At 36.2% G+C, this 13,086-nt stretch overlaps 1 protein-coding gene across 2 annotated transcripts in view; it reads right to left on the bottom strand.

The window, feature by feature from the left end:
• The window catches only part of LOC128678336 (hemicentin-2-like), a 118,939-nt gene that overhangs the window by 103,948 nt on the left and 1,905 nt on the right, over nt 1–13,086 (bottom strand). For both annotated transcript variants that reach the window (XM_053759797.1, XM_053759798.1), the window contains exon 2: nt 4,606–4,785. In XM_053759797.1, the coding sequence (XP_053615772.1) occupies nt 4,606–4,708 (103 nt within the window). In that variant the 5' untranslated portion in view covers nt 4,709–4,785. The remainder of the gene's footprint in view (nt 1–4,605; nt 4,786–13,086) is intronic.

The following is a 13,086-nucleotide window of genomic DNA, read 5'->3' as shown; positions in this document are numbered from 1 at the left end:
TTTTTAGGCGACTTAGCTTAGCAATGACACACGATATGATGAATGGCGCAATGGTTGTATCGCGCTCGGGCCCTGGTGGTGACGGTTAAAACACTCTAACAATGGTCGGTTCTTAGATGGGTGAACAAAAATGTATTACCTTGAGCTCCTCCGTGCTTCGGCAAGCCATTGGTCCCGGCTGTATTTACAGTCGTTAAAACCCGCCAATCTGCAACGGGCCCACGTAGTAGTTCATGGCACATATCCCTTAGCCATAAATAAAGCCAGTGCCCCAGCAGTGGGGTCATTAAAATGGTTGTTGATGATGATGAACAGAGACATAAGAAGCACCCATAACCGGCTATAATGTGTGAAGAAAGAGGTGAGTATAAAAGAAGCGCAATAAATTTGTCTGGTTCGTGGCAAGTGAAAATATCTAGTGTCTACCTATCACCATTGGGAACAGATAGAAAGCGTGATAATATATGTGTTACTAGACCCTTTTAAGCGACAACTCAATGGAACTAGATTGATGATAGATTGGGATACATGCTAAATTGTCATTCTCACAATCCCACTTCTGAGTCCATAGTGCGACTGACTCAGAAGTGGGATTATAATGATATTTAGCATCTATACCATGCGACGTCGAGAGTTTTCAATACGCGTCGCAGCGAATCATAAATCAATCACGACATGGCAATGTGACGCGACGACAACCATACCGAAATGTGATGGGTTCACTGCGTCTTTTGCAGATCAATTCTGTACTTTCGTTATTCCGTTTAACCTGGTAGCGCGGACATAAACAAATCCGCCGCTTGCATACTTAATTTACGACTTCAAATCTTTTAATTTTATTGTTTTTTTTCCCCTTTGAAGTTAACTTTTATTCCTACCCGCATTTCGTGCTCCCACTTATTAAAATTGACAGCGCATTCCAAATTCGAGATTGATACTTGACGTTGTAACTTTGTTTATTTTGGTCAAGAACGATTTACCTATTTACTTTGGTCTCTTTCTTATTTGAGCGTTTCCTCGCTTTCTTTCCAGCCCTTGAGCGATGGGGCCCAGGATCCGCTTTCCTATCCTTACATATTATAAAACATAGTCATTTGCCGCGTCTGTCTGTTCGCTATAAACTAAAAAAATACTACACAGAATTTCGGTTTTCACCAATAAATGATTTGAGTAAGGAATTTATTATGTTTTTACCCATGCGAAACGGAGACGGGCCGCCAGTTTTTTCCTATTAATACGAAAGTTTGTGAGGATGTATGTGTGTATTTTTGTTATACTTTTATTGACGTCGTGCGAAACTAAGAGACCACAGTCTTGGAAGCTGATAGACAACGAAAACATTCCCAAAGAGAAGTGATGTTAGACAGGCGGTCGGAAAATATCACAGCCAAATCTTCAAATGGTTTCCGCTGATTGTTTTGGCGATGTCACAGCTCCGAATGCAAATGTGAGCATGCGAACAAAAGAGAGAGGTAGCGTAATTACTAAAGGAGGTAAATAATCACCCTGTGGTGATTTTTAATACATTGGCAATATTTTGTCTACATGCTCAGTCCATGATTCTAAACAACTTTTAGTATGGGGATAACTCCGAAATCGCGAACAGCTGTTCTATACAAAATTAAATACCTACCTAACTTGTGGATCGGCTGATTTTTTTTCGCGATTTCACGGTTGCTTCCATATGAAAAGTTGTTCAGTACCATGGACTGAGTATGTAGATAAAAAAATGCCAATGTATAAGAAATCATCCTGTATATTTCACCATAAAGACAACAACAAGATCTTATAAATAAATATAAATTAAAACAATAGGTTAAACCCCATTGCACAGGACAGCTCTTTATGATTTCAAATTTTTTTTATTTCCTTTGGCCTGTGCAATTTGTTTTGTTTGATAAAACAAAAAAAAAATACGAAAACTCCGTTCCTTTTTAACAAATTGAAACCGATTCATCCCTTTGGGGGTTGAGTTTCAAAAACACCTTAATTGAATGTCATCCTCATTAAATTGTATGGCTTTTGTGTTTTAATATTTATTTAATGCAAAGATATTTTCGATAATCAATTTTTTTACGTTTTCCTTCGTATTTTTTTTTAAATATTTGAATTTCTGTTTTGTAGTTTTAAAAAATCAGTAGTGGAAAAGATATAAAATTTATTTTTATTTTTCATTTCAGTTTAATGCAACTTTGAATTATTTATGTATCCTAACTAATATTATAAATGCGAAAGTAAGATTTGTGTTAGCTCTTCAAACTCTATATACACAACCAATCTTCTTGAAATTTTGCAAATATGTAATATGGAGGACATAGGGTACCATTCTGTTTCAACCCACCGCTGGGTTGATATAAGCTTCGCTTGTTCGCGCCACTTCCTACGCCAGTCTCATCCATCGCTTTCCCGTGGCCCAAACAACGTCAATTGACCAGCATCTGGTGGTTTACCAACCGCTCTCAGTCCCTCTACCGCTCTCTACTTTAACTGCACGATTTGTCTTCTTAGTTAAGTAATCTATACTATTCTTATAAAGAGGTAAGCGTTTGTGAGTTTGCATGTTTGTATGTTTGAGGCGGGTAATCTCCTAAACTACCGAACGGATTTCCAAAATTCTTTCACCGTTAGAAAGGTACATTATCTAAGATTGCTATAGGCTATATTTTATCTCTAAATTCCCACGGGAGCGAAGCACCGGGCAACATCTAATATTGTTATAATAATGTTTCTTTGTTTGTAATATTGTTTCTTTAGTATTTTTAATCATTGAATGAATTATTTAATTGAATTTAGTAGAAAATTATTACACTATTTTTTGAGGATGAGGTCGAAACTTTGTGTGTATGTTTGTTTCTCTTTCACGGAAAAACAACTGGACAAAAATGTTTTGAAATTTTATCTCGAAATTCTCACGGGAGCGAAGCCCCGGGCCGGAGCTATTTACTTTATATTTAGATGAATTAGGAAGCATGAAACGTACAATTGTTAGACTCTTAAGTCCCAAAAGGGACGAGCACGACTATATTAATGACAAGAAATCGGGCGTTGTTACGTCTGTCAGCTTCCTAATCACGCTGAACCACGGAGTACGAGAACATAGAGGTGGATGGGTGACCAAAATATATTATTTTTACAAGCTTGTAACTTGCAATGTAACTATGTGTGTCCCTATGTCTATTCGGGTAGAATCAACTCAATTTTGAATGAAATGAAATGTTGATACCACGAATTTTGAATTCCAAAAATGTTCAATTCCAAAAAAAAACATGTCTATATGGAGCTACTACAGGTCTGAGGAGCACTGTCTGCAAATGTGGTGCCTCTCCCTATACCATGGCTCACTTACTCTCGTGCTCTGCGTGCTACCACCTGCACACTAACATATACATACTTAAATGACGCCTCAAAATATATCAGCGGCTTCGTATATTTTGTCCTCACTAATTGACACCAACCAACATTGAGAAAATAATCTTAAAATCCAACGAATCGCGAATTTGTCTCCCAACGAAGACAAATCCATATAATTCTTAGTTCCTGGTACAAGCAATCTCAGCATTGGGGGATCAGTTGGGACATGACAGGCTCGCTGTGGTCAGGTATCTGCTGATTATTGTTTACAGGGATTTTTCGTGACGAACTGCGGATATAACTTGCAGTTTTGCTAGTTACCTCGCTTCGATTCTAGCTTTTGCTTGAGGCTTCGCGTACCTACGCGAATTTCCCACGGGAACATTTATTTTTCCGCCATAAAAGGTACCCTGTGTCCTTCCCATACACTTAACTACATGGATAAGCAGGGAAGAGGTAAAACACAAACTTACTTCCGCTTTTATAATGCTAGTTAGGACAGTATCGTTGTGTTAGTATCCCATAATACAAGTCTCGAACTTACTTTTAACTCCAGTCTGTGTGATTTGTCCATTGTAAATTTATATAGGTAGGTATTACAGCCTTTTTGAGGACTTGCAATTTTGCTAATTAGCTCGCTTCGTTTCTCAATTCTACTAAAATATCTCGCTATTCAGCTAAACTTGGACTTGGCAAATATTGCGACTCTTCACACTCTGTCTCACCATCAGCCTACCCTTATCCCACTTTACGAATATGTGTGGTCGGTACATCATGTCACCCCCTTCTACATCTCCCTGTCTGATGTTAAACGATTTGATACATTTCTCTTTGCCATATCCTGTCGAACGCACTTCCTCTAATTCTTTTCCAACACATTGCCATATACTGTACCCTTTTTACAATGTTCCAGCGACGCCTATTTGCTTTCCAATTTTTCTGTCTATCCCGTGATAAAATACGTGATAATATGGTGATCTTTAAAAAAAATTACACCAGTAAAACACGCGAGTTGTACCGTCAAGTTCGACGTTGACTTTAACCGGTGCCCTGCTTACGTTTAAACAAAATGACGTACTGTGCGTTTTTCTGCGCACGTCAAAGTTGACAGTGCAACCCACCCTAAGTCATCAATAATAACGTGACATCGATTCAAATCGAACAAAAGAAAACTATTTTCCCCATTTCACGATCGTAGTTCCGAAAAAAAAAAAACAAGAGTTATTAACGTTAGTAACAAAAAAAATCACTTACCAAAATCCTCATTTTGCTCTGTCCATGCTTGACAGATGACGTGGTTCACAAAAACACTCAGAATTAGGACGCCGATGGTCTTCCCGCCAATTCTGTCCCCCATTTTGTACAGTTATCGGGCGGCCATTTTGCGATCGATTTTTATTTATTTTCCCGTGACTGTCACTAAGGCATTGTTACCTGCAATTAATAAAAAGAGTTATGTATGTCGAGTTGTACATCCGATTGTGAATTAAGGATAAACAACATAAATATGCTATATTTCGTTGTATCACTGTCCGCCAGGAGGCCATTTTGTATTGTGTGAATGGATGAGATTCTATTGTTGGCAGGTGATTATTACGATTGCGACATTTTAATTGCTATGTCATTAAGAGGAGTATATTTTTTCATATTTATTTACTTTATTTTCTATGCGAAATTAATTCACACGGAATACGAAACAAACATGTTTGTAGCATGATGGCCAAACTTTATGGAATAACAACGACTACCTACATTGTTAATCTTTTTATATGAACTATTCATTGACACAAAAACTAAGTAATGGACACGACAGAAGATAAAGTTTCGGTTCCGGTTTTATTTTTATCGTTATATTTACAAGTCTGTAGGTATATTCCGGTCGGGGTCATGATGGAAAATGATCTTTTTCTGATTGGCCCGGGTCTGAGATGTTTATCTATATTATATTTGTTATAAAATATGATATCGTTGAGTTTTAAATAAATAATAAATATATTAGGACAAATCACACAGATTGAGCTAGCCCCAAAGTAAGTTCGAGACTTGTGTTATGGGATACTAACTCAACGATACTATATTTTATAACATATACATATATAGATAAACATCCAAGGCCCGGGGCCAATCAGAAAAATATCATTTTCCATCATGACCCGACCGGGGAGCAACCCGGGGCCTCTCGGTTCAGAGGCAAGCACTTTACCACTTCGCCACCGAGGTCGTGGAAATAAATACACTCACGTATTTTTTCTATCGAGATAGCTAAATATCTGTTTGTTTTCGCACATATGTGAAGGATTAACGGCTTCACACTATCATAGCCCGGCAGGCATGGAAATTAGCATTGTATTGAATACCAACCGGTCGGGGCGTGCGTTGTGGCGAGTTCGACATTGAAGAAAATCTTCACCATGTATGGTATATAGTTATAAGGACTTTTTACTTCTCATTCTTCGAAAGTAGTATCTCTCTCTGTCGGAAAGGAGTGTGTATTTGATCCGTATAGGGAGTGGGAGATGCAAATTCTGTTCACCTCGACGGCGGTGGGAAAAAAAATTGAAAAATATCGATGAATAAAATACTACAATATTGTATTCGTCAACATATCAAGAACCTAGAACAAGAGTGAGTTGCACCAGCCAACTTTGACTTTAACTTTAACGTGCGCAGAAAAACACAAAGTAGGAACGCCATTTTGTCTAAACGTCAGAGGCACGCCGGAAAATCACAGAATCTATTAATCTAAGGTTAAAATCAACGTCAAATTTGACGGTGTAACTCGCCCTAAAACAAAAAAAATGGCTACCATTATTATATAATCCCAGGATTTATGTGGAAAACGATATTTGTATTCAAAACAGTGCCAATGGAGTTTTATGTAATTACTTTCGTATTAAAAGTGCCTCTGTGTATTGAATGAAACAGGGTGATGCAGTCTGCCAATTAAGTTGGGTTGTTTTGTTTGAATAATGCCAAGTTTATAAAATTGCACAAAATTTATGAATGTATTGTTTGTTATAATGAACTAGGGTGAATTTCACGACTGTTTGAACGCAGCGTGTAGCGTTTCATTAGAGTCGCACATTTTTTTAAAATAAAGAATATATATTTTTAAATTAAACATTTATAAAATTAACATTCTACCAGTACTTTACTTATTTATAAAATAGGATAATTAAATTGATTACTGTGTATGGAACAATTTAATAAACACTAATGACAGCCCACGGCGGCGTTCAAATCGCTCGTGAAATTTACCCACTAGCGGTTTCCCGCAGCTACGCCCGCATCAATACGTGTCGGGTGCGTTTATCATACAAACTTTGACCCAAATTTATGGCATTTGTTAAGTGTTTGAAAAAAACGGTAATAGTAAAATTTTCGGTATTTATACTGGGGTCTTTTTACGCATAATTTAATTTGTAGCATATTGGATAATAGCATAAAATGTTTTGGCATAACTGATTTTACTGCGGGTAAATGTGGCTTAATTAACTTTTAGGTTAGGTTGGGTCAAATAGATATGCGTAAGCCTAATTTTTAATTTTTAATATATGTACTCGTATAAGACCTATATTTGTTAATTGATGTCCTTGGAGAAAAGGCTGCGGTGAAGTTTGTGGCGCCGCTTCTTCTTCACCTGCGCTTTGGAAGCCGGCAGTAGACTTAGTTTAAGTATTTTTTTAATTAAATTGAATAAAGAATTTTGAATTTGAATTTGAATTTGCCGTTACGCGTAAGCCGTTATGCGCAAGCCGTTACGCATAAAAAATCTTGCATAGGTTTCATCGCGATATATTAGTTGGAACCCGAAATATTCACATTAATAAGTTATGAGCGGACACACGAATAAAACGCTGCAGAAGGCGCGGTCAAGTTTCAAAATAAATTATTAGATTTGAATTTGTGTGTTTGTTAGTTTATAGCTACGAATAGGTACACTAGGCAACATTTGACGCGAAACATATCCCTCTGTCTCACGCATTACCACTGACTCGAGTGAAATAGCACATACCTACTCGATTTCGTTGGCGCAGTGGTAAAGTGCTTGCCCCTGAACCGAGAGGTACCGGGTTCGATCCCCGGTCGGGTCATGATGGAAAATGATCTTTTTCTGATTGGCCCGGGTCTTGGATGTTTATCTATATATGTATTTGTTATAAAATATGGTATCGTTGAGTCAGTATCCAATAACACAAGTCTCGAACTTACTTTGGGGTTAGCTCAATCTGTGTGATTTGTCCTAATATATTTAAAAAAATATATATTAGAAATGTCACTTGTTTTAAGGTAACCTATTGTTGGAATGAAAAAGAAGATCATTATATATTCAACTACAAGCTGTACTAGCTTCTATTTAACAAACCAGATACCAAATCCACGCTAAATAATAATTTAAACCCAAACGGTCGTATAATCGAATCGCGAAGTTTGACGTCCGCATGTTTCTTCATTCTCGAAAGTTTCCTTCGCTTTCGTTTGGTAGCTTTATTTTGACGTTTGAATTTATTGTCAGGATAAATATTTTGACATCGAAGAAATTGATATTTCCTATATACTACTTAAAATATATATGATCTCTCTTGTCTTCGTATGTTAGGTTTCGTTCGGGGATGTGACGCTGCGAAGCGTGGATTCGGCGTAAAATAACCTTAACCTAAACCTTAATTAAAAAGATTCGACGGTGATTGACCGGCCGCCTGTCTTGATGGCGCCTTCTTAGGAACCCTTTTGTTGCATATCAGCTGTCTAGATATGAGTCCCATGTGACATCCGCGAAGGATATGGAGTGGTTCTATTCTAAGGCGGAAGCACACGCCACAATCCCATTCCATCGCACGAATAATATACATGCAGGCGAAAGTAGTATGTTTGTTACTTCTTTACAGATATCTGTGTCCTTCTCGCTCAAACGGCTGGTCCATTTTTTATGAAATTTGATATTGAGATAGCTGATAACATGGATTAACACGTGAGGCATTTTATATCCCGAAAGTACGTGGTTCCCATATAAGCCTGATAATCAATTGCGCTTTCCAAAGTAGATGGCGCTACTTGTGTATAAAACATAAGTTATTTACGTGAGTATTGTAATTTGTGTAATTTTATTGGGACGGTGGTGGTTTTATCTAACTAAATTTTAATCGCAATCGTACCTATTGTTATGAAATATATGAATATTAACATGAACACCGCGGGGCGCAGATAGAAAATAATAAAATTAATCATCATATCAACATAAAATACAAAATGGAACTATTTTGCGCTGCGCGGAACTGAATGGAACAAGTTTCCCTTTGGCAAAAATATGCTGAGAAAGTTTTCTGCACCGGGATTTGGTCTGCGAATTCATGTCAAAAATAACCCTGAGAATTCCAGATGTAATCTTATATTTAATATAGACAGACCTACAGAAACACAGACACGTTAAACTCCCAATAAAATTGACCAATCAATAGACCTTAAGCTGTCAATCCAACAGATTTACAAAGGTACTATCTGCACCCCAGGCCTTCACTGTAATAACACAAAATGTACATTATGTGTTATTACAGTTTATATTCTACCCGACTACCAAATTCCATAACAATTCGTCTAGTATGTTTTGTGTGAAAGAGTCACAAACATACACACAACATCCTCACAAACTTTTGCAGAGTGAATGGGCATTATTTGAACGTGTGTGTAACATTTTAGAACACATCTCGGCTTCCCATCAGGCAAAAGCATTCAAATTTCTAAAAAAAAATATATATATCTAATATGTAGTCTGTCTGAATAGACAGACAGACTTTCGCATTTATAATATTAAGAATAGATATGATGAAATATACCTAATTTAAAAAAATATATAAATGGATATAAAATTTTTATTAGAAATTTGAGTGAGTGTCTGTCTGAATAGACAGACAAACAGACAAAGCGGTTTCGCTTTCACGGCTAAACCGCAGGATCGATTTTGATGAAATTTGGTATGCGATACTTATTTTTCAAAAATGAAATCCCAAATGACTTTAATGGGGGGTGAAATTTATATGAAAATCATGTCTATTCCGCTTTCGCAGAGAATTTCACGCGGGCGGAGCCGCGGGCATGTATATACATATAACTAGTAATGATATATGTATATACATTAGCTGAATAACCCCATTACGTGGGCTGAAAAGAAATAGTTACAGATAAAAACGGTAATAAACTGAATACGTTACGAGACTACAGGCGAGGCCGCAGTGTTTTAATGAAATATAGCGTATTATAATATACTAGCGACCGGACTCGGCTTCACTCAGGTAAAACCATAATCAAATTATGCAACTAAAACTTCCTCTTAAATCACACTATCTATTAAAAAAAACCGCATCAAAGCGTTGCGTAGTTTTAAAGATCTTCGCATACACAGGACAGACAGAGGCAAGCAAAAGCGACTTTATTTTACACAATGTAGTGATTGCGATATATGTAGCTTCATATGAGACTGAGTATATTTTTTCCCCAGTGTAAAACATCCTATCCTTATTTATCACTTTTTAAATAAACAATTTATCCCTATATAAATTCAGGCGCCAAAATAACATTTGGAGCCTATATGTACTAATGTACATCTCACAGCGCAATAATTCTGTAACGAACGATGTTAATCTTCATTGTTTTTTTTCTTTAAAATTCACAATTTCCCTACACCACACTAAGTATTTTATTTTTGATTTGATTAACTTGTTCATGTCAACTGTTCTTCTAGTGTAAGTCAATTAATCTTATCTCATCTACAGCATACATATTTTTGGATTATGATTTAGATCCCCATCTTAATCTAGATTTTCATGTAGGTATAATATAATCATGATTGTAATCTGTTTTGTATACTATTAAATAAATAAATAAATTAATACTTCTTTGAGTCCAGGGACTCAATATCAAATTCAAATCGAATTTCTGTATCACGTTTTACATATGAAACTATATGTACCTATATTCTGTCAAATGATGTCACTATTTAGGAATAAAAAATGACTACCGTTTTCTAATTCGTCATGATATTCAATATTTTTGTATGAAGAATAAATAAATATAAATATATTAGGACAAATCACACAGATTGAGCTGGCCCCAAAGTAAGTTCGAGACTTGTGATATGGGATACTAACTCAACGGTACTATATTTTAAAACAAATACATATATAGATAAACATCCAAGACCCGGGCCGGATCTTTTTATGATTATAAAAAGATCATTATCCGTCATGACCCGACCGGGGATCGAACCCGGGACCTCTCGGTTCAGTGGCAAGCACTTTACCACTGCGCCACCGAGGTCGTCAAAAAGAAGAATATGAAGAATGTCTTATTATCCTTTCAACAAAGTCCTCTTATCCATTCAACAAATTAATTATATTTACACCAGAGCAAAGCCGGAACGGGTCGCTAGTCTATTATATAAATCAACTTTATGGCTACGACCGTAGCACTTTCGTAGACGTGTAATATTTTAGTGCTACAGTGCTACGAACTCAGGCTACACTCAGTGCTTTATAGTCAAAGAAATAATAACATTTGATTAGTGTAATCTATCGTGACGTCACGTTAAACTATAGCCTATAAGACGAATTCACAATTCCCTTTCCCTTGATTGACTTTTACAATCTACTCGGGAGGAACGTCCGGGATATAAAAAGAGGTATCTGCGCGTTTAATAACTGTTGTTTAGTATACAATTGGGAGGAGATGCTATAGGAATACGGAGAGATGAAAGAATAAAAATATGAATATATGTTAACATCACACGAGCGTATTCTTTCCCACATTTATCGAGTACGGAATCGATTAACCGAGTCTCATTATATCAAGTCGAGGGCCATCAATCATGGCATTACTGATCACACGGAAATAAGGGCATAACTCGATTTAAAGCCGGCTCCATTTCGCTTTTGATACCTACCATAGACTACCAGAATCGATTAAATACTTGAAATGAAATAAATATATTAGGACAAATCACACAGATTGAGCTAGCCCCAAAGTAAGTTCGAGACTTGTGTTATAGGATACTAACTCGACGATTCTATATTTTATAAAAAATACATACATAGATAAACATCCAAGACCCGGGCCAATCAGAAAAAGATCGTTTTCCATCATGACCCGACCGCGGTTCGAACCCGGGACCTCTCGGTTCAGAGGCAAGCACTTTACCACTGCGCCACTGAGGTCGTCCACTTATTTTTTGTATACTAGCTTTTGCTCCCACGGGAACATTTTTCCGGGATGAACACATGTATGCAAAATTTCTCAAGAAGAGCTTGAGATTGGCTGAATAGATTGAGCGTAAAGAGGTACCTAACAAACAAACATACTTTCGAATTTATAATATTAGTTATTTATTTCAAAAGAATAGGATTATATTTATGCTTCTTAAAGTCCATACTTCTTTTCATGTGTATTAATTGCTAGTGATAGACTATTCAACTCGCCTAAAGGCATATAACATGACTTTTACGACCATCTAGTGGCAATTGGTTTCCTCACGATGTTTTCATTCATCAGAAGCAAATGGTGGTCAATAAAAACGACTCTAATCTATAAAATATATATAAACAAAAACCTGTTTGGAACCACACTTCATAAATAATTTTTATTTAAATTCAGTAGTACCTATGTATGAAGTGATAACCCTTTTGTTTTATAAAACTTCACAACAAGAGCTACCTTTTCATTGCCATCAGGGAGGAGGAGACGAGGCAGACCACGTTAAAGACGGTGTGACGATATAAAGGGACTTCTGCGAAGGTAACATCATATTGCACTGGATATAAATCTATGAAAGCAGAAAGGGGAGGCCTTTGCCCAGCAGTGAGACACCTCACAAAGTCATATACATAACACACGTAGACACCTATCAAGTTTACAACTGTATGTGTAGTCCTGTCGAGTAGTTTCGATTTTATAAAAAAAAACTGACGGATGTACCGGCAGACAGATGAATCAATAAGGCTTCTATTTTCACTATTCGTCCACGGAACCCTTGAAAGGGTACATTAGTATCTTTTACGGCGTAATTGATTTTAAATTATTTCTTTTTCAATTTCCTCTGATCCGATTACAAGAAAAGCTGCTATTTTAGATTTGGTTGGTTATAGGTATAGATAGATAGATACTATAAATTAAAAATGTTTGCTTGTGTATTGAAAATTATATATTTTGTTACAATTTTACTCAACCTCGTTAATTTCAAAACAACAAAACTTTTCGTTTTTCACAAAGGAAACTTGGTTTATGGTTCAGTTTTGTTTCAAGAATATGTCAAAATATGTTTGCTACATGGAATTAGTAGGTACGAAGTACTTACGAAATCTATGGTTTGCTATAATAAAACTATAAATTTAATGTAATCATGACATTGCTTGATTTTTGGCATTTGTTATAAGAAACGTCATGCCGTTCGGTGACTTTAATTTTTTTCATTAGTGTTAACAAAAATCTGACTCTTAGAAATAACACACTCTAAAGGTAAGAAAAAAGACTCGATCGTTGTTCAAAATTTTATCGAAATCGGCTTAGTAATTTATGACCCCAAAAAGCAAAGCAACTGTATTGGGTTCCTTTTTTCGCATAACCTATTGTTCTTTGGTATAACATATTTTGGCATAGAAAGAAAGGAATGGTTTATTTGGCAAAACAATAAAGTTATGTACAGTTTTTGCATTTGTTATACACATGTATTTGTTTGTATGTATAGTT

The sequence above is a fragment of the Plodia interpunctella genome, chromosome 19, assembly GCF_027563975.2.
Source record: "Plodia interpunctella isolate USDA-ARS_2022_Savannah chromosome 19, ilPloInte3.2, whole genome shotgun sequence".
Taxonomy (NCBI): domain Eukaryota; kingdom Metazoa; phylum Arthropoda; class Insecta; order Lepidoptera; family Pyralidae; genus Plodia; species Plodia interpunctella.
This window is presented reverse-complemented; position numbering and strand designations above follow the sequence as displayed.